We start from the raw sequence: 19,040 nt of genomic DNA on the forward strand, positions 1-19,040 counted from the left end.
AGAAGGAAACAGGTGATCATTCATTGGTCGTTCGCAAAACGTCGGATCCACGACTCAGAACTCTCGAGCCAAGTTTTCGCTGTTTCCCTCTTTCTCCGAATCCACTTCATTCAACTTTCACCCTCTCTCCCCCGCAAGCTCGAACGACAAACGAAAAATGGCCTCAGTAGTTCGACAATCTATCGATCGCGCTTTCGAATCTCTAGGACTCGCTCCTACGTCTGCAGCAACTGAGACGAAATCGGAAGAGGTCAAAGTTTCGTCTGAGGATGCGATCTCGCTCGAAGAGGAGTACAGCGCACACAAGTGAGTTCCTGTTCCATTCCAGCTATCGTCAAGGGCGAATAGAGGGAGAAAGAAGGGAGATGGAAAGGAGGAACGGTCTCGTGAGCAGCTCTTGCTCTCGGTCCCGAGGAGCTCAGACGACGAGGGAAGCGCGTGATAGGATACAGGGAGCTCTACATCAGCCTCTGTGCTCCAGGCAAAGGTCTCCACGGCGTGTGACGAGATGTAATCTGCCCACACTTTTCCTCCCTTTCCGTTCTGGAACCCCACCTCCAGCAAAGCTCCACGCTTGATAGCAGATACTAACGAGCTTATCTCCCCCTGTGACAGCTATCACCCTCTTCCTGTCGTGTTTGAACGAGCTGAAGGTGCTCTCGTATGGGATCCCGAAGTCAGTGCACTTTCCCTCTCTCTTGGCGTTCATTCGTCTCTCGTTTCATTCGCTGACACTTCCATGGTTCCTCTTACTCGTAGGGCAACCAATACATCGATTGTTTGAGTGCTTACTCGTGAGTTTCTTTGCTCATTTCCCTTGCCTTCGCAAGCTCAACCCAGCTCTCTTCTTCCCGTAGCGCCGTCAACCAAGGTCACTGCCACCCCTACATCATCGATGCATTGACGACTCAAGCTCGCAAACTCACCCTCTCGTCCCGTGCTTTCCACACGAATTCCCTCGGACCTTTCTCGAAATACCTTACCGAGGTGAGCCCTTTGTCCTCTGCACTCGTTCGCTGCAGCTGCGAAGAGTTCTCACGATCATCTATGATACAGCTCACTGGATTCGAAATGGCACTCATGATGAACACCGGAGCGGAAGCCGTCGAAACCGCGATCAAAGTCGCTCGTAAATGGGCCTACAAAGTGAAAGGAGTCGAACACGACAAGGCGATCGTCCTTTCCGCCGAGAACAACTTCCACGGTCGCACGATCGGAATCATCTCGATGTCTACCGACCCGGAATCTCGTAAAGAGTTTGGTCCTTTCGTTCCTTCGTCGGGGCCTAAATGCCCCGTCAAGGGTGAGACGGGGAGGATTCCGTACAATGATGTAGACGCTCTTGAGAGGGCTCTCGATGCTCATGGAAAGAACGTCGCGGCGTTCTTGGTCGAACCGATTCAAGGTGAAGCTGGGTGAGTTTCTCTCGTTTCGCCTTGCTCGTTTCTTCGTCAACCTAATGCTCACTATCGTCACTGTTGACAGTATCGTCGTTCCCGACGAAGACTACCTCGAACGAGTTCAAGCTCTCTGCAAGAAGCACAACGTTCTCCTCATTTGCGACGAAGTTCAAACCGTGCGTCCGTACTCCCTTCACATTCCTTGCGAAGACTTGCTGACGTTCACACTTTGATATGCAGGGTCTCGCTCGTACCGGTAAACTTCTCTGCTTCCAACACAACCCCAATGTCAAGCCCGATATGGTCCTTCTCGGAAAGGCTCTCTCTGGAGGAGTCTACCCGGTTTCGGCTGTCCTCTCTCGCAAGGACATCCTTCTTCAAGTTCTTCCTGGAGAACACGGTTCGACTTACGGAGGTGTGAGTCCCTACCTCATCCGTTTTGCTTTCCTTGAGCTTGTCACTCACGCCACTTCACGCTCGAACAGAACCCTCTCGCTTGCGCCGTCGCCAAGGCTGCCCTCGAAGTCATCGTCAATGAAGATCTCTCGAACCGCGCTGAAACCCTCGGTCAGAAGATGCGAGCTGGCCTCAACAACCTCCGATCGGTCGGTCCCAACGGAGGCTGGATCCAGGAGGTTCGAGGAAAGGGACTCTTGAACGCGATCGTGATCGACGAAACGAAGAGTACGAAAGGTCGAGGAGCTTGGGACCTCTGTTGCGTGTTCAAGAGTAAAGGGTTGTTGGCGAAACCTACTCATATCAACATTATTCGATTGGCTCCTCCTTTGATCATCTCGGAGGAACAACTCGAAAAGATCTTGAGTATCATCAAGGAATCTCTCGAAGAACTTGATACCGTGAGCTTGTTCTTTCGTATCTTTCGTTTTGACTTTGATGAGCTGACTCGCTCTCCCCGCAGATCGAGACGATTCCCGGAGCTGATGACCACCACAAGGCTGCCGACGAGCCTGTCGCCGAAGAGTAAACAACGCAAACACTCTCCTCACCGTCTCCTTCTTTCTTTTTCAATTCAATTCCTCTTCTTTCATCGTTCCATTTTCCATTTTCTCCGTCAAACTCTCATTCGCAAAAACCTTGTTATCGTACCAATAAAACCGCCAGTGTGAAGGGTCTATTATACCGTTTCTAACTCAACTATTCCCCCTCTCTTTCGATTGTAGCAAATATTTCTCTCTACGAGGTAATACTCTTCTCCCTTACCCGGATGTGAAGGATTCTCTTTTTTATGGGCGTTTGCTACTATTTGTTTAGTTGAAACGTTTTACGAGATACTGTCTTCCTGGTCAAACTCTGTCTCGATCATCGTCGTCGTTCTCATCGAGAGAATTTGATCCATTTCGAGGAATAATTGAGGACTAAGTGGTACAAAAAGGGGTATTCCGTGATCCGATGAAGACTACTTTCCTTCGCTATAGACCTCCAACCCACCATCCGAGAACTCCGAACGCGACACCGCTCGATTTTTCCGCCGGAGAATGAAAGAACAAACTCGTCATCAACAACATCCACCAACACAACCCCATCATCGCGATCGATGCCCACGCCGTCACTTGTACCGCAAACGGTAACTTTCTGGGTTGAGTTCGAGTCGAAGTCGAAGTGAAATATTTCGGGAGGAGGGAAGGGAGGAGAGGATGAACGAGTTCGAAGAGGAACATGGAACAATGGATCATCATGAACGAGTGACCGGAAACGTCGTGACCTCCTCTCCAGTATTCTCCGGGTGCGCCAGTGCAGATCATCGACGCGGGTCCTCCTCCTCCTGCTCCAGCTCCAGCTAGGGCCGAATCGACAGAATTCGACGACGAGAGGTGCGAAGGGACGCAAACTGCTCCCGAAGTACGAAGGATACGAGAAGAGATCGAAGGACCGGTCCTACTTCCGAACCAGGTTTTTTGGGTGAGGTAGAACCAGAAAAGGGAGGAGAGGAGGTATCGACGAAGTGAAGTCACGATCAAGTTGAACGGGGTTTTCGCGGCGGAGGAGAGTTGGATCGCGGGTTGAGAGGGACTAGGGGTGTCGTTCTTCTTCAAGGTGTTGACCGTGAGGAGGGGAGCGGTGAGGAATAAGGCGAGAGAATGGAAAATGTAAATTCCCGTCACCCATGCCCAGGATCTCTTGACGAATAACTGATTCAGCCCATTACGCTGTGACGAGAACACGAAGGAATGTCAGCTACATACGGTTAGGGTCGAGGAGAGAGAACGAGGAACTAACCTTGTCGGCGAAATAAGGGAGAGAAGGCACTGGGAACGCAGATTCGCTCGAGGTCAATCGGGATATTGTGTGAGCAGGTAGTCGAGACCTGAACGCGGTTGTCGCTGCCGAAGTCTGAAAGACAGAAACTGAGGTTCCGAGGGCAGCGGTGATGAGGAGGAGAGCGAGGAATCGTTGCCGGGGAGAGTAGCCGGTTGATCGCACTGGTGTAGGTCGAGTTGCGGTTGCTGTACTCATGGCGAGCGTGATCCGTATTGACCAGAGGGAGCTTGAGAGGAGCAGAGAGGAAAGAAAGAAATCGTGACGTACTCAACTTCTCCTCCCTCTCAAGCGAGAGGACGACACGTCAGCACTTTGCTCTCTTCCTCGAGCGCTCTCTATCAGTCTCCGGCAACAACGAAGCAAAGGCATGGCGACATCCACCAAGTCGGGAACTTGTCAAATCCTCCCTCCGAACTCGCTCTTCCTCGACATCTCGCCAATAGATGATTGAGCTATGAACGGCGCCAGCGCAGTACGGCACCGAAGAGTTTCCACAAACTGGTTAGGCTCTCGAAATTTGAGCTCGTAAGTTTCCTCATCTGGCTTCGCTCATTTTTCGCAACGCACCTAACTGAGAGCCTTAGTCGAGTACAGTACAGTCCTTTTGACATCTCGGCAAATGCCTTGTCAAGTGGTCGGCATCGCTCGAGTGCATCGCCACCGAAGAAACCACATCTTCCGACTCGAATGATTTCTCTCCTTCTCCCTCGACTTCTTCCTCGACGACATCGCAGACGACTAGTAGGAAAGGGGATACGCGTCGGAAGATACTTGGCGCCTTGCAGCCGATCTTTCCGATTGCGCGCTCCACTCCATTAGAAGTTGAAAGCGGCGGAAAACAGTCGACCTCCTCCTCAGTCGAAATCGAAATCTTTCGCCCCTTTTTGCTCGATTCCCTCCAGTTCAAGTTACAACGGCACTGAAACGACGTTTACATTCCCTCCATTCATTAACTTCGGCGTCGCGTCCGCAGATCGATATCCTCATTTTCGTCTCTTAGCTTCCTGTCGCCACCTAGTTGCACGGACGACTCCTTCAACAAATCCGAGCACAACTCGAATCGAACGAGAGCGAGAGACGACGTGAATGTTCTCGACTCAGCAACAGGCGACTTATTCGTATTACAACTTTGGACCTGCAGGAGGAGGATCAGGAGCGGGAAACTATCAGCAGTTCAACAACAGCGAAGGGGAAGAAGCGAGATGGAGTTTAGAGGATCCTCGATTCGTTTCGTCGGCGGAAGAACAGTTGTGGAAGATCGATGAACCAGTCAACTATCAGGGTGTTCAGTACGACGGGAAGTACGGGTTACAGGAGTACAGCGGTCAATCCGAGGCGTATCCGAAACAGCAATACCCTGTGAGTTGCGCTCTGCTTTGCCTCTTTGACGCGTCGACTCATCACCTCCCGCTACAGTACGTTACACCGCAGGACGGCCTGCAATACGCAGAAAACTACGACGAGCGAGCGATACATTCTTTCGATTCTTCCCTTCCGAATAGCCAGTTTCCTCAAGGTACTGCTTCCGGCCCGATATACGAGCATTACGATCCCGGACTCTACTCCTACCCCCCTCAGTCAAACTATCCCGATTCCATGGTCCGACCCTCTTACTCTTCTTATGCTCCTTACCCCGTTCCTCCTACCTTCGACGATTCTCGCCCTTTTCCAACGAGCTCAGGCCAACCCGATCCTCGGTTACTGCACGGAGATCAACACGATCCAACTCTTTCAGCTCGATATCAACCCTCGTTCGAGAACCTCCCGACTGCCTCGAATTTCCAGTTCTCGAATCTCGCGCGACCTTCTTCCCTCAACTCGCTCAAACACGAATTAGACCGCTCACAATCGAGCCCGCCGCGAGGTAGACAGTCCCCTGGTTCGTCGGAGCGACTGAGAGCAGCGCCCCGTCGACTCAACTCGAATTTGAGCATTTCGATCGAACGGGCCACTTCGACCTCTCGCTCGTCAAATCACTCGCCGAACTCTTCTTGCGGCAACTCGTATCCGAATTCTCCCTATCGTTCCCTCCCCTCTCCTCTCAGTCCGACCCGAAAACGACCTCATTCGAGTCACTACGATGCTTCTCTCGCAGGGCATCCAAGCGGAAGCTCATCCGCAAATCCGAGTTATTTCCAAGGGTCGAACGAAGGAGGAGAGGGGTCGAGGCCTTCGACAGGTCAAGCTCAACCGAGCGTTTACGAATACGCGACTTCGTCTCAACTCGTCGAAAACTACGCCCTCGAACAAGGTGTCGGAGAACTTCAGATCGTCAGCCGACCGACGTCTTCGTCAAACGCTTACCCGACAGCACGTCAATTCAAACCGCTTTCGTTCGATTCGAATCTTCCTCCGCCTTTACGAATCAACGCGAACTTTGAGGATACTCGGAGAGTGAGGGAAAGCGAAATACGAGATTATATCAGAGCTACGGACAAGCTGCAAGCTGGGGAGAGGACCGTGTTGATTTTGAATCCGCGGATAGCTCAAAGAAGTTACGGAACCGAGAGACGGTAAGTCCTACCGTTCTTTGACTTCTTCTCGCTGTTGTCGCTGACATACGATCTCATTATTCAGACTGATCAATCCGCCTCCGATGGCTTACATTCTCGGAACTTCATGGCATTCGAGCTCAACGAATTCGTTCAGCGGCCATCTCCCTTCTCCTCCTCCAGCACGAAGAATGCTCTCAACTCCCGAAATCAGTATGTCGATATATCCGCCTCGATCAGTCGAGAAGGAGAAAGATCCAGCGTTCGGGATGAAAGAGTCTCATCCTACCGCGACTTGGATGGCCCCCGACGGGAAGACGGTCTCGGAACACGACGAAGACGCACCGATCCCGATCAGTGATTGGAAAACGATGACTTCGAATGCCCCTCGACTCTTTGCTCCAAACGATACTTCCGACGTTCGATTCATCTCTAAGACTCACTCGTGGGATGCTTTCATCATCTACACGGTCGATCTCTCGATACCTACTCAAGGAGAGGGGTTGATTCAACTCCCGGCTCCTCAAATAGGTTACCCGAAACCTCCTCTCAATATCGTTCCGGTCGATACGAGAAAAGCTCAAGCGGTGTACTACAATCAACCTGTGGTTCTACAATGTCTCGCCACGGGAGTAGTCTCGGTGAGCAAGTCCCAGCTTTGAATCTCTCTCCTCTTCGCTGACTTTCATTCGCGAATTGCAGCCCATTCTCATCATTCGACGCATCGATACGAAGACGACCGTCATTGGAGGAGGAAGTCTCGAACCCGCTTCCCCGAACGTCGTCGAAACTTCTCACCTATCGGTAGCTCCGGGCGAGAAAGTAGGAGAACCCGTCTCTCAATACCGAAACGTCGCATTCGAAGTCTATCAAGCCTCACCCGCTCCGAGAAGCGACAATCCGTTCGACCGAAGACTACCGACAAGCAGCTTCCTCGGTTGTATGAACGAAGAGATCGGGATCCAGGTCGCGGAAGAAGAGAAAACGATCATGAAATGTGAAAGTCCGCCGGCTCAAATCCCTTCTCCTCCCATCCATCTCCGGAATCCTCTCTACGCATCGACAAATAGCTACATGCCCGGAGTATCAGGGTTCGATTCGATCTCGGAAGGTTCTTCAGACGATTCCGATTCGAAAAGGAAACGAGCTCGAACTTCGACGACGATGGGATTCGTTTCGCAACCGACGATGCCTCCTTCTCCTGTCTCGATCAATCGTCCGACTTCTCGACACAAGCGGAGAGGACAGTCACTCAGCAGTCTCGCCTCTTTACAGAAATCTCGATCGCCTTCACCTCGCTCGTCCGCCGACCTGGTTTGGACTGTACCTTGCGGAGGTGAGACACCCTTACCTTTGTAATTTCCGTCAGGTTGAGCCGACTGACAAACTCTTCACTTCCTTCGTAGAATCCGGAGTTTGGTCAATTCTCGCAATCGATCTCGCTCGACACACTTTCTTCGTCCCTCAATCGGTTGACTCGATGCCTATCTCTTCGAAATACACCTCGTAAGCTCTGCGTTATCTCGCTGTGGGATCAAGGCACCGCGTACTTACCTCAATTTCTTTGATAGCTCTTCGCTCGGAACTCAGCCTGTTCCTTCTACGCCGATCGGACCTATGTTACCTTCAGCGACGCGGTGTGAAGCTCCTCGTAGAGAGCCTGGGGTAGGCGAAGAAGGCGCATATGCTGGTGAGTCTCGAACCTTCTGCTCAAGCGAGATCTCCCAGTATTCTCCCAAAGGACTTCCGCTGATCTCCCTCGCTTTTCGATTCGCTACGCAGCCCTCTATGGAGAGAATTTCGATGCCTCCTACACGATATGGGTCGGGGATCAACCTTGTTCGGAACAGATCGTTCGGTCGTCAAAGAAGATCCTGTTTCGACCTGCTTTGGCCCCTTCCGCCTTCGACACTCCGATCCCGCCGCGTCGAATCTCGATCGTTCGTTTCGACGGAGTAGTACTACCTACGAACGTGTATTATCGTGATTGAGCAAAGCAATTTCTCTCGTTTCGTCGTTTGTCGCAGTTTTCATATTTTACTTTTCTTCGTGCTTAGTTTGCCTCCCTCCCTTTCAATCGCTCGTCCTCTGTCGTTATCTATGCGTCGTATTCTGTTGTAACTAGTCTATGTAAACGGTCAGTCTGAAGTGCATACGAAAAACGAGAGTCTCTACTGCTCGAGCGATCTGCTGACTTGATACCTCGCTCGCTGTAAGGTCCAGATTCACGAATAGAAAACGTGCCATTTGCTGAGAAATATCGAGAAATTTTTGCAAATCTCTCAACCAACTTTTCGCTTTTCTCATTCCCCTCCACCCTCTCTCCTCTCCGCCTTACTCCCCCAGCTTTATCGCTGCACCTCGGGATATCCACCAGAGTTCGCGTCAACGTACCCGTCCTCTTTCCCGCTCCTCTCCTCCTCTCCCCTCTCTCCTTTTTTCCCCATCAAAAGGAAATCTTCCCTTTCTCTCTCCCTTCCTCTCGTTCCATCCATAGATGCCCTCTGTAGACATGTGAGTACTACTTACAAACTTCTTCCTCGAGATCGACGCGCTAACTCCTCTGTATTGACAGGTCTGAATCTCCCGCGACTTCAGCTCTTTTCCAAGAACTCTACGGCGCTATCAACCGTTCCTCGAGAACTGCAGCAGCCACCGCCCTCGCTTCCCATGCCGCTTCTCAAGGCCTCCGCGCCCTCGTCTCCGAAGGAATCCTCGATGAACTGAATCGAGCAGCGAAATCAAAAACTCCCGCAGAGAAGGAAGGAGCGATGGTAGCGTTCGAGCAGTTGTTCGCCAAGGTTGGACGACTCGGTGGTGCAGACCCTTACTTCGTCCCTCAGCTCTCGCTCCTCCTCGACAACTTCACGGAACAAGGAAAGACGGCGAGCATCAAGGAAGCCGCTGAAAAAGCTGCGAAACAACTCGTTCGACTCCCTCCTCCCGAAGTAGCACCGAAACTCATCGAAGAATTGTTCCAATACATCGAATCGAACGCGAAATGGAAGAGCAAGGTCGGAGCTTTGGAATTACTCGGAATGTTCGCAGTTACCGCGAGGGATCAGGTTGCAGAGCGACTGGGAGAATACGTACCGAGGTTGACTCCTTCGATGAGGGATGTCAAGACTGAAGTGAGTGGGGATCGGCTGTGAAACAGTTTTGCGGAAGAAAGCTGATTTCAACTTTTCTTTCACTCCCCATTAGATCTCGACCACTGCCGAAAAGACTGGAGTCACCCTCTGTGGTGTCCTCACGAACCCCGACATTCAACCTTTCGTACCCGATCTCGTCAGATGTATGGCCGACCCGACTACCGTTCCCGCCGCGATCAAGCGTCTCTCTTCGACTGTCTGGGTTCGCGAAATCGATGGACCTACTCTCGCTGTCGTCGCTCCCCTCCTCACTCGTGCTCTCGCTGAAAAGGGAAACGTCGTTACCCGTCAAACCGTGAGTTTTCTTTCGCCTGCTTTGCATTTTTCGCAAATCTGAAAACTGACTCGTACCATCTCAGGTCGTCCTCATCACCAACTTGTTCAAACTGGTACGATCTGCCGACCTTGCCGCTCTCCACTCCCCCGCTGTCCTCCCCGGTATCGAACGAATCATCGAATCCGCCGCTTTCCCCGAAATCCGTGCCTTCGCCGAAGAAGCTAAACGATCCGTCGACAAAGCTTGCCTCGGAGCTGCCGTCCCTGCCGTCGACCACCTCACCGAAGCCGCTGGAGATGAAAAGGTCGCCTACGCTCAACTCAACTCACTCGTCGAGAAGCACACTGGAGAGAAGCCCGACGCTTTCGCCGAACAATCCCTCGCCTACTCTTCGTTCGCGATCGCTCATCTTACACGCAAGCGTTCGTTCGGCCTCAAGGACTGGCAAACTCTCTACGTTTCGCCTTACCTCGCTGCCTTCGTCGGAAAGGAATCGGCCGACGCGATCGCGTCAGAGGAACTCAAGCGATGGATGGACGTCGACAAGAAGCGTAACCACGTCGAAGGTGCCGACGAGGACGATGACGAGGAAGGTGAGATCACTTGTGACTTGCCTTTCTCGCTCGCGTACGGAGGTCTCGTGCTCTTGAATCACACCGTTCTCAAACTTCGTCGAGGACACCGATACGGAATCTGTGGAGCGAACGGATGTGGTAAATCGACCCTCCTCAAGGCGATCAACCGTAAACAGATCGACAACTTCCCCGAAGACCTCAAAGCGGCCTACGTCGAACACGATATCGAGGGAGACGAAACTGGAATCACCGTCTGTCAACTCATGATTGACGAGCCTCGCATCAACGCTACCGAGAAGGAAATTCGCGACATGCTCGAAGAGATGGGTTTCGCTCCTGAACGTCAAGACGTCGCGATCAACTCGCTTTCCGGAGGATGGAAGATGCGGTGAGTTTTCTCTTCTCTCAGTGCAGTGTAGAGCGTGACTGATAGACTGTTTCTCTCCATTCAGTGTCGCTCTCGCTCGCGCTATGCTCATGAAGGTCGATCTTCTTCTCCTCGATGAACCTACGAATCACTTGGACGTTCAATCCGTCGCCTGGCTTCAAGACTGTGAGCTTTATTCCTCTCTCGTTCTTTTCCAGTCAAGCTGATCACCTTCGTTTCAATCCTCTCAGACCTCAAGGCCCAAGACGGTGTCACTTCGATGATCATCTCTCACGACTCTGGATTCCTCGATGCCGTTTGCTCCAACATCATTCACTACGACAAAAAGCAACTTCACTACTACAAGGGTAACCTCGCCGCGTTCGTCGAGAAGTACCCTCCCGGCAAATCCTACTACACCCTCTCGGACGACGTCGTCAAATTCACCTTCCCTCCTCCCGGTTCCCTCATGGGTGTCCGTTCCCGAACTCGAGCCATCCTCAAGATGACCGATTGTACCTTCACTTACCCTGGAGCGAAGCAACCTCAACTCAAGAACGCTTCGTGTGCCGTCTCTCTCTCTTCTCGAGTCGGTATCGGTAAGTTCGAATTCAGTTTCTTCCCCTCGAGACTCGAGACTGACTCGTTTCTCTCTCTTCGACAGTCGGTCCCAACGGAGCTGGAAAGTCCACCCTCATCAAGCTCCTTACGGGAGAGACGATCCCCGATTCCGGAAAGGTCGAGAAACATCCTAACCTTCGAGTCGCTTACGTCGCTCAACACGCTTTCCACCACATCGAACAACATCTCGAGAAATCGGCCGTTCAATACATTCAATGGCGATACCAAGAGGGAGTCGACAAGGAGCAAGCCCTCAAGGCTACTCGCGCTCTCACCGACGAGGAGAAGGCAGTTCTCAAAACTCCGATCACGGGCAAGGACGGAACTACTCGATTCCTCGAAAACATTGTCGGTCGTCAAAAGCTCAAGAAGTCGTACTCGTACGAGATCAAGTGGCAAGGACTCGCGATGAACCGAAACACTTGGATGCCCCGAGAAAAACTTATCGACCTCGGATTCACCAAACTCGTTCAAGAATTCGACGATTTCGAAGCTTCGCGAGAAGGAGCCGGTTCGCGTGAGATGTCGCTCAAACTCGTTCGTCAACACTTGATGGACGTCGGACTCGATGGAGATATCGCCGAATACAACGAGATGCGAGGTCTCTCGGGAGGACAAAAAGTCAAGGTCGTTATCGCCGCCGCGATGTGGTCGAAACCTCAGTGCCTCATTCTCGATGAACCTACCAACTTCTTGGATCGTGACGCCCTCGGAGGTCTCGCAGTCGGAATCCGTGAATGGACTGGTGCATTCTTGTGTATCTCTCACAACCAAGAATTCGTCAACGCTCTCTGTGGCGTGAGTCTCTTTGTTGTTCTCTCTCGTCTCGTTCGCTCTTGACTGACTCTCTCCTATCGTTCTGCAGGAAATCTGGAACGTCGATGCCGGTGTTTTGACGCACAAGGGCAAAGCCGCTGTCGACGATGGAGCGTTCGAATCGAACCCTCAATCAGGCATCAACACGCCCGCGGCCGGTACTCCCGCTCCTGGAACTCCCGCTCTCGGTACTCCCGCCGGATCCGCTCCTGGTACTCCCATGACTTCGACTCCCGCTGGATCTGGAGATGAAGTCGGTGCCGACGGAGAACTCAAGTTCAAGGCGGCGAAGGGAAAGAAAAAGTTGACCCGTAAGGAGATGAAGGCTCGAGAAGACCGTCGTCGTGCTCGAACTCGTAAGCTTTCTCTCTCTCGTCACCGAAATTTCTAGCTCGTCCGAGTGACTGACCTTTTATCTCGGTCGTTCGTTAGTCGCTTTCCTTTCTTCGACTATTCCTGGTGCTGTTCGTGAACCCGATACGGAATCCGAGGACGAAACTCTTCAAGGAAAGGCTCTTCGTATTCCTTCAAAGAAAAAGGCTGCGAGTTCGACTCCTCAACTCGCTGGAATGAGGTGAGTCGCTTTCTGCTCTCTGCTCTCGAATAGATGGAGCTACAGTTACTGATGCACGTTCTGATCGTCGACAGGTCCGGAAAGTAAGAAGTCCCTCCGCCGATTTTCTTCTGTTTTACCATTTCCCCCATAGACTTCCTCTTTCTCTTTCGGTTTCTCTCCTCAACGTGTACGGTCTTAACTTTCCATCGCATTAACCGTCCCCTCCCTCTTCTCGCACATGCGTTCTTCTTGGTTGTTCAGTTCTGTCTTCTTCCATTTCTCTTGTTTTCAATCCTCTCCACGTATCTTGTTATACTTGTCGGTCGAAACGCTCTCGCTCGCTCGCTCTCTCATAATATTTACATCCTTTCTGCCTCATCTTCTTCGACTTGGTCTGGTTCGAGTGAGAGAGATAAGCTATTTCGAAACTGTATTCGAATCGATAGAGTCACGAGTAACTCGAGAAACGACTCTCTTCCTTTTTCCTCTGACGCCTTCAACCTCAGCTCCCTGTGTTACAACTTTAGACGCCTTATACCCGAGGAGAAACTCTTACAAGTCATCCTTAGCCTACACTAGTCTACACGCCCTCGTTCCTTCCCATCAACTCGAGACCCAGACCGAAAAAAATAAATCAACTCTCCCTCCCGCTCTAACCGATTCGAAACGATGTCTACTCCGGAAGAACAACTCGAGAAGAAAGAACAAGCCTTAGTGAAGAAGGAGGAACAAACAGTAGAGGAAGTGAAAGAGGAAGCGGAAAAGCAGGAATCCGCCGAGGAGAAGGACCCCAAAGAAGAGGGAGAGATCAGTGAAACCGAAGGAGGAGAAGCCGACAAGGATCAAGACGCTAGTGCTACACCTAAAGTAGAGGTTGCAGGGGAAGATGCGCCATTGACCAAGATTTTGGAGGGATTGGATCAATTATCGACCAAAGAACAAGAGTCGATCAAGGAGAACTTGGAGAGGATTAGTACTTATCCCAAGGAACTACCTTTGAGTCAATCTTGGAGTACGTTCATCTCGAGCTCAGTTTATTGCGAAAACCCCTAAACTGATTTCATTCGTTTCTGTGAGAGCAGCTCTCCATTTCTCCGATACTTCCGGAGCCTCGAAACACTCTTCAGCAGCCGCTACGAAAGATGCCTACACGGAAGGAATCAACCCGGTATTCGTCGCGACGACGGTTCCTGGACTTTGTGGACAATTGAAAGCGTTCAAGAAAGCGGTTCGACACAAGAGGGCGAAACCTACCGACCCGGACGGCTTGGGGTTAAACCGACCGGGAATGAACTTGCATTTCTTCCGTACTGGAATCTCCCCGACTTGGGAAGATCCTTACAACGAAAAGGTGAGTTTTCCCATTCTAATTCTCTTTATCGCATCTCCCTCTTTTTCGCTGACGCGATCTTATGCCTCTCACGACAATCTAGGGTGGTCGGTTAACTATTTCTCCCCCTGCGGCCCTCTTCGACCCAATCTACGAACGACTCGTCCTCCTCCTCGCCGGTTCCTCTCTCGAACTCTCTACTTCCTCCCTCCTCGCGACTGAAGGCCCCTCCCCAATCTCGAAACGTCCCCCTACCCCTGGACCCTACCAAGAAGGTATGATCATGGGAGTCGTCGCTTCGAGAAGGGCGAGAGGAGATCGAATTGAATTATGGGTCGGAGGGAAGGCGAAGAGGGAACCCACTCCCGGGGATTGGATCGATCGTTTGAAGGAAGTGTTGGCGGATCAGGTGGAGATGCCAGAGGTACGTCGACTTCCCACTTTCTACTACAGCAGATTTCGTGAGAGAGGCGAGATCTCGTTGATTCTTAGAATGATTTTGACTGACTCTGTTTCTTCACGATTGCTACAGCTACGGACGAGCAAGTACAAGAAGCATTTCTAGATGAGCTTCTTCCACACATACAGCATAGGCGGGTTGTCCGAGGGAAAGAGCACGAGGCTCGAAGCAAAATTCACATTTCCTTCGTTTCCTTCCCTGTTATTTCTATCGTTTGCATCTTTTATTACTATTCATTGCAAAGCATTCGGTTATTGGCTGCATTCAGAGTTATTGCGAGGAGAATAACAAGGCGATCAGTCTCGGAGAGAGCGAGTTTGTAAACTTTGCCGAGGTTCTTCGCGAAAGAAATTCGGACGAAACCTCGCTCTACACTTCATCTCGCTTCCACCACCTCAGCTCACTCAAACTCGAGAAACTCCATCAAGCCATGTCACAAGAAGCAGGGAAACGTACCTACCACGGAGAAGATGAGGCCGAAATCGCTTGTTCGTTCCGAGCCCCGTCTCAGTCTCTTTCTCGACCGGCTGAGACTTATGACGATAGTCGTTACTGACTATAGACAAGCTGCAAGTACTCGGAGCTCGGGAGGGAGCTATCAAGGTACGTCACTCTCTCTCATCTATTCCTTCATCTCCCGAGAAGCACATCCGGTCGTCTGACACTGCGTTCGATTCGCGGAACACAGGGAACGGTCATTGGTGGAACTCTGATGGCGCTGTAAGCTCCGATGGGCTCGAACTAGCTGATAAACTCGCAGAAAGTTGACCTATTCTCTCTCTCGTGGATTCCTAGGGCTAATTGGAGGTAATTCACGGCCTCCTACTGCTCAACGATCCACTTACGAAGAGATTCTGACGAGCGTCGATGTGTCGGAACCTCTAGGTATCCCTGGGTTCAACGACAAACTTTGGCTGGAAAAGCGTGAGTCTCCCTCTCAGCTCTTCCATCTCAACGGGACAGAGTCGCTGACTTCGACCTTATGTACTAAACAGGTTCTTGGTCATGTGGGCAACCATTTTCGGAGTACGCTTTACTCCATTCTCGTCAACACCTCGATTTTCATTTTTCGAAATTCTCGCCTGCTAACCCGCTTCGACCCGGCTCGTTCCAGATGGTCACGCATGCGGATCACTACCTTCTACAGTACGAAGCCGAACATCGAGTAGCGTCGGAGAAATGGAGGACTCAGGCTAGGAACGGTCAGTTCTACTTTTCGCTCTCTGTCTTCTGATGCGGAACTGATACGTATCTTGTTCTGAATAGAACTCGCGGCTAAAGGAATCGTTCCTGTGAGCTCTCGATCCTCAACTTCTACAGCGCGAGGAAATTTGAGGGATTGATCTCACTCACTCTGTGACAGTCTGAAACGGCGATGAGGCACTGGAAGTCCGAATACGACAACAAACTGAGGTCGACTCTCGATTCGACGCCCGCCCCCTCGACAACGACGCCGACAGCTGGTAATGTCGCGATTGAGCAAAGTAAGATTCTGAAAGAGTTGGATTTGGGTAAGAAGAAGGAAGAGGAGAAAGGTGGGGTTCTATAGACGAAACAAACCCGAGATAGAAAGTAGGTTCGAGACCAGTCGAGGAGCAGGCCGGAGTGCGAAGAGACGCAAACCACCCAAAATTTATCACATTCTTGCTCGTTTTGTATTGCTTTTGTGCTTTTCTACCATTCGCAGATTTATCACGCAAGGTTCTCTCGTTTCCACCATTCAACGATAGCGCAGAGGAGGAGAGGACAGCTCGCGAGCAGAGTGAATGCGAGTGAGTTTTTGACATTCAGGGGAAGAGAGTTTTTGACTTCTCTCTCAATTTCCCCTCTCGGCCCCGGTCTTTCCCTTCTCTCTCTCTTCCTTCCCCTCTCTTCTGCACCTACCTCTTCACACAACACAACAAACAACCACACGAGTTGAATGGCTAAACCACGCAAATCTGTCACCCAATCATCACCAAGTTCGAGTTCAGGAAGAGAGAAGAGGAAGAAGGGAAAGGAGGGGAGGGGACAACAACCGATTTATACGGCTCCTCAAGTCTTTCTAGACCTCGAACAGGATTACAAGCAACAAGCTAGGCAGATCAAGAAGACTTGTGAGTACCCCTGTCTCTTCATGAAATCGAACGAGCGAGTTAGAGAGAGCTGATTGAGAGAGAATGGGAGAGGAAACAGACAAACAGATGGAAGAACAACAGGACGATGAGGAAGTGGATCAGTTGGCGAGTGATGGAGATGATTCGGGATTCTTCTCAGACTCGCACAGGAGCAAGAAGAGTAAGAAGAACAAGGGAAAGGGAAAAGGAAAGAAGAAAAAGGAAAAATTCAAAGGTCGCGACGTCTTCACTTCCCTTCCAGAGGAACTACTACTCGACGTGAGTCATCTTCGCTGTACAGTCTCACAGTCTGTACTCAACGCGGACGGCTCTCTCAACAGATCTTTGGCCGCGTCGATCATGAATCACTTTTCCATCTCTACTCTCTCTGTTCGACCTTCTATCAACTCCTACGACCGAAAGTCAAGATCTGGACTCTAGCGAGGAAAGCTCTCGATCCTCCTTTGCCGGAAGTACACAACTTGACGGAGAAACAGTTGGCGAGTTTGTTGTATTCCAAGAAATGTTGCGTGCGTCGAGTCTCCCTTCCTCTTGCACTTGGGTTCCACTTTCTCTCATCTACTGACACTGGTGGACGAATTGAGTAGTTCGACGAATGTAAGAACGAAGATGGAGAAGGAGATCCGTTCTTGCGAATCGTTTTGTGCAAAACTCATCGCAAAGAAGAGTGAGTCTCTCTCCTCTCGCCTTTCGCTTGCACACTCTTCCCTCTACCCTCAAACTGACACTCTCTCGCGATAGTCTCGTGGATGTTCACAAGTTCAGTGCCGATTACCCCGAAATGATGCACTCAAGTCCGGATTGTTGCATCTCTACTTTCAGTGAGCTACCCATCTCCCCTCTCTCTCTCACACGGGGACCTCCTCACTTCTCATGATTCTCGTTCATCCCTACAGTCAGCGCATCCGGAAATCACACGAAATCTCGTTTGTCTCTCGTCTCTCTCTCTCTCTTTTCCTCTCGGTTCTTTGATTCCCTCTCCTCTCTCGATCAGGCTGGGTCCTCCGCTCTAACCTCGAAGACGAATCCGAAGAACTCTTGACTCGAGAACGCAAAGACATCGACGAAGCCGAAACTGAACAATGGAACGCGATCGAACGGGGACAAAAGAAGGGAAGGAAAGCGGTTCATGTAGCAGAGTTTGACAAGAAACCACCGAAAGAAGGAACGGGGAGGAGAGTCGTCAAATATCTAGCGAAGAGGAAACGTTTGAGGAAAGTTTACGAAGAAGTGAGCTCGATCTCCTCCGACTTTGATTGAAATTGTTCTGACCTCTCTCATCTCGATCTCGATCTCAAGGACGGAGAAGCGTTGTATAAGTGGATGGAAGAGAGGAAACAGGCGAGGAAGCAGGAGATGGAGGAACAAGCGAAGGAGAAGGAGGAAAGCGCGAGCGAACGTCGTCAAGCGTGAGGTTCCCTCTCTCTTCCTCTTTGTCGATTGAGCTGTCACCCTCTCGTTGACAGTATCGAGGAACGATTGCTCGATGAACCTGATGATGCTTACACTGAAGAAGAGTGAGTTCTCTCAATGCCGCTCTCTTTTCTCTTTCGACTGACCGCTTCGACTCTCGGCAGCTTTGAGGATGATCACTGGAAAAAGAATCACCTAGTCTCGAACGGTACCTCTGACATCGACGACAAACGTGAGTCATCTTTCTCGTATCCTCTCTCCAGCTCACTGAATTCTCGAATCGTTCGCAGTTTGGAAAGAACTGAAACCGAAAATCATCAAAATCGTCAAACACTGCCGCGAGATGAAGGAAAAGGCGGAAGGACAAGGAAGGATTCAACGTCGAATCGAACACCTCCGCAAGAAACTCTACGAACCTCGTCGAGGAGATGAAACGAATTTCCCCCTTTTTGCCGATTTCTGCCTCTTACCCTCGGTTCTCAAACTTCTCGATCTTGAAGACGATTCGTACGAAGGATCAGACCTAGGATTGTGGAGGGAACACAAGGTAACGGCTCAAGAAGAAGCGGATGAATGGAGGAACGAAGCTCGAATCGCTGCAGCCGATCTCGTTCTCTCTCGAGTTCTCCCTCGCGATGAATACGATCAACTCGACGATGACGATATCGAAGAACAAGCAGAGGATCATGAATGGTTCGACCGAGTTCAAGCGTTCTTGTTCTGCGACATTCCGAATTGTTCGACTCTTTCTCCTGATCATCAAGTGTTCTTCGGTTCATTCGACGAATTGCTCGATCATCAACATGAAGTTCACCACGATCTGAAGCCGAAATTCACCAAGAAAGCACACTCTTCTTCTTCCTCGTCGTCGTTCCGTTTCTCTCTCCCTCTCGCCGTCTCTCAAGCTCTCTCGAATCTCCTTCTCTCAGCCGGATTCGACAAGGACGACAACGATCCGATGTATGAAGAGACGGGGGAAGATCTCGATGCCTTGCTCTCGAACGAAACGGTGTTGCAATGGGAGAACGCGCCTCGAGTTGGATTTGGGAAAAGTAAAAAAGATTCAGATTGGAGAAAAATCGTCAGTCTCCCTCTCAACTACTCTCAATCTCGTGACTGACTCGTTCGTTTGAGGGAGTCCAGATGTCGAAGATCAAAGTCGAGAGTGATCGTTTCGAGAAACA

The 19,040-nt window shown here is 51.0% G+C and overlaps 7 protein-coding genes across 7 annotated transcripts; 6 read left to right on the forward strand and 1 right to left on the reverse strand.

The window, feature by feature from the left end:
• Nucleotides 1–157: 157 nt before the first annotated feature.
• Nucleotides 158–2,385, forward strand: CAR2 (ornithine-oxo-acid transaminase; the record flags this gene model as incomplete). Its single annotated transcript, XM_076635472.1, has 9 exons — nt 158–306; nt 616–676; nt 760–794; nt 858–987; nt 1,057–1,415; nt 1,486–1,576; nt 1,641–1,817; nt 1,886–2,257; nt 2,320–2,385. 9 exons carry the CDS (start codon nt 158–160, stop codon nt 2,383–2,385), a joined length of 1,440 nt encoding a protein of 479 aa, XP_076484543.1.
• A 445-nt stretch (nt 2,386–2,830) lies between these two features.
• On the reverse strand, nt 2,831–3,875 carry JCM6883_006245 (uncharacterized protein; the record flags this gene model as incomplete). Its single annotated transcript, XM_076635473.1, has 2 exons — nt 2,831–3,568; nt 3,639–3,875. The coding sequence occupies 2 exons, from the start codon at nt 3,873–3,875 to the stop codon at nt 2,831–2,833; spliced, it is 975 nt and encodes a 324-aa protein (XP_076484544.1).
• Nucleotides 3,876–4,766: 891 nt separating this feature from the next.
• JCM6883_006246 (uncharacterized protein) lies at nt 4,767–8,163 on the forward strand (the record flags this gene model as incomplete). Its single annotated transcript, XM_076635474.1, has 7 exons — nt 4,767–5,039; nt 5,097–6,193; nt 6,258–6,813; nt 6,875–7,508; nt 7,579–7,678; nt 7,744–7,862; nt 7,955–8,163. 7 exons carry the CDS (start codon nt 4,767–4,769, stop codon nt 8,161–8,163), a joined length of 2,988 nt encoding a protein of 995 aa, XP_076484545.1.
• A 506-nt stretch (nt 8,164–8,669) lies between these two features.
• Nucleotides 8,670–12,641, forward strand: JCM6883_006247 (uncharacterized protein; the record flags this gene model as incomplete). The annotated part of the gene is made up of 10 exons (XM_076635475.1): nt 8,670–8,686; nt 8,748–9,303; nt 9,377–9,619; nt 9,684–10,564; nt 10,629–10,729; nt 10,795–11,142; nt 11,208–11,962; nt 12,030–12,336; nt 12,413–12,554; nt 12,629–12,641. The coding sequence occupies 10 exons, from the start codon at nt 8,670–8,672 to the stop codon at nt 12,639–12,641; spliced, it is 3,363 nt and encodes a 1,120-aa protein (XP_076484546.1).
• Nucleotides 12,642–13,205: 564 nt separating this feature from the next.
• On the forward strand, nt 13,206–14,431 carry JCM6883_006248 (eukaryotic translation initiation factor 4E; the record flags this gene model as incomplete). The annotated part of the gene is made up of 4 exons (XM_076635476.1): nt 13,206–13,548; nt 13,619–13,887; nt 13,970–14,290; nt 14,399–14,431. The coding sequence occupies 4 exons, from the start codon at nt 13,206–13,208 to the stop codon at nt 14,429–14,431; spliced, it is 966 nt and encodes a 321-aa protein (XP_076484547.1).
• A 325-nt stretch (nt 14,432–14,756) lies between these two features.
• JCM6883_006249 (uncharacterized protein) lies at nt 14,757–15,875 on the forward strand (the record flags this gene model as incomplete). The annotated part of the gene is made up of 8 exons (XM_076635477.1): nt 14,757–14,814; nt 14,889–14,929; nt 15,015–15,046; nt 15,212–15,250; nt 15,322–15,352; nt 15,441–15,528; nt 15,593–15,618; nt 15,690–15,875. 8 exons carry the CDS (start codon nt 14,757–14,759, stop codon nt 15,873–15,875), a joined length of 501 nt encoding a protein of 166 aa, XP_076484548.1.
• Nucleotides 15,876–16,247: 372 nt separating this feature from the next.
• Nucleotides 16,248–18,976, forward strand: JCM6883_006250 (uncharacterized protein; the record flags this gene model as incomplete). Its single annotated transcript, XM_076635478.1, has 11 exons — nt 16,248–16,422; nt 16,502–16,701; nt 16,764–16,952; nt 17,031–17,110; nt 17,185–17,264; nt 17,340–17,369; nt 17,438–17,673; nt 17,743–17,852; nt 17,910–17,960; nt 18,021–18,088; nt 18,147–18,976. 11 exons carry the CDS (start codon nt 16,248–16,250, stop codon nt 18,974–18,976), a joined length of 2,049 nt encoding a protein of 682 aa, XP_076484549.1.
• Between the last annotated feature and the right edge of the window lie 64 nt (nt 18,977–19,040).

Source organism: Sporobolomyces salmoneus, assembly GCF_050403485.1.
Source record: "Sporobolomyces salmoneus JCM6883 DNA, S_salmoneus_JCM6883_v1_ctg104, whole genome shotgun sequence".
In the NCBI taxonomy this organism is placed as follows: Eukaryota; Fungi; Basidiomycota; class Microbotryomycetes; order Sporidiobolales; family Sporidiobolaceae; genus Sporobolomyces; species Sporobolomyces salmoneus.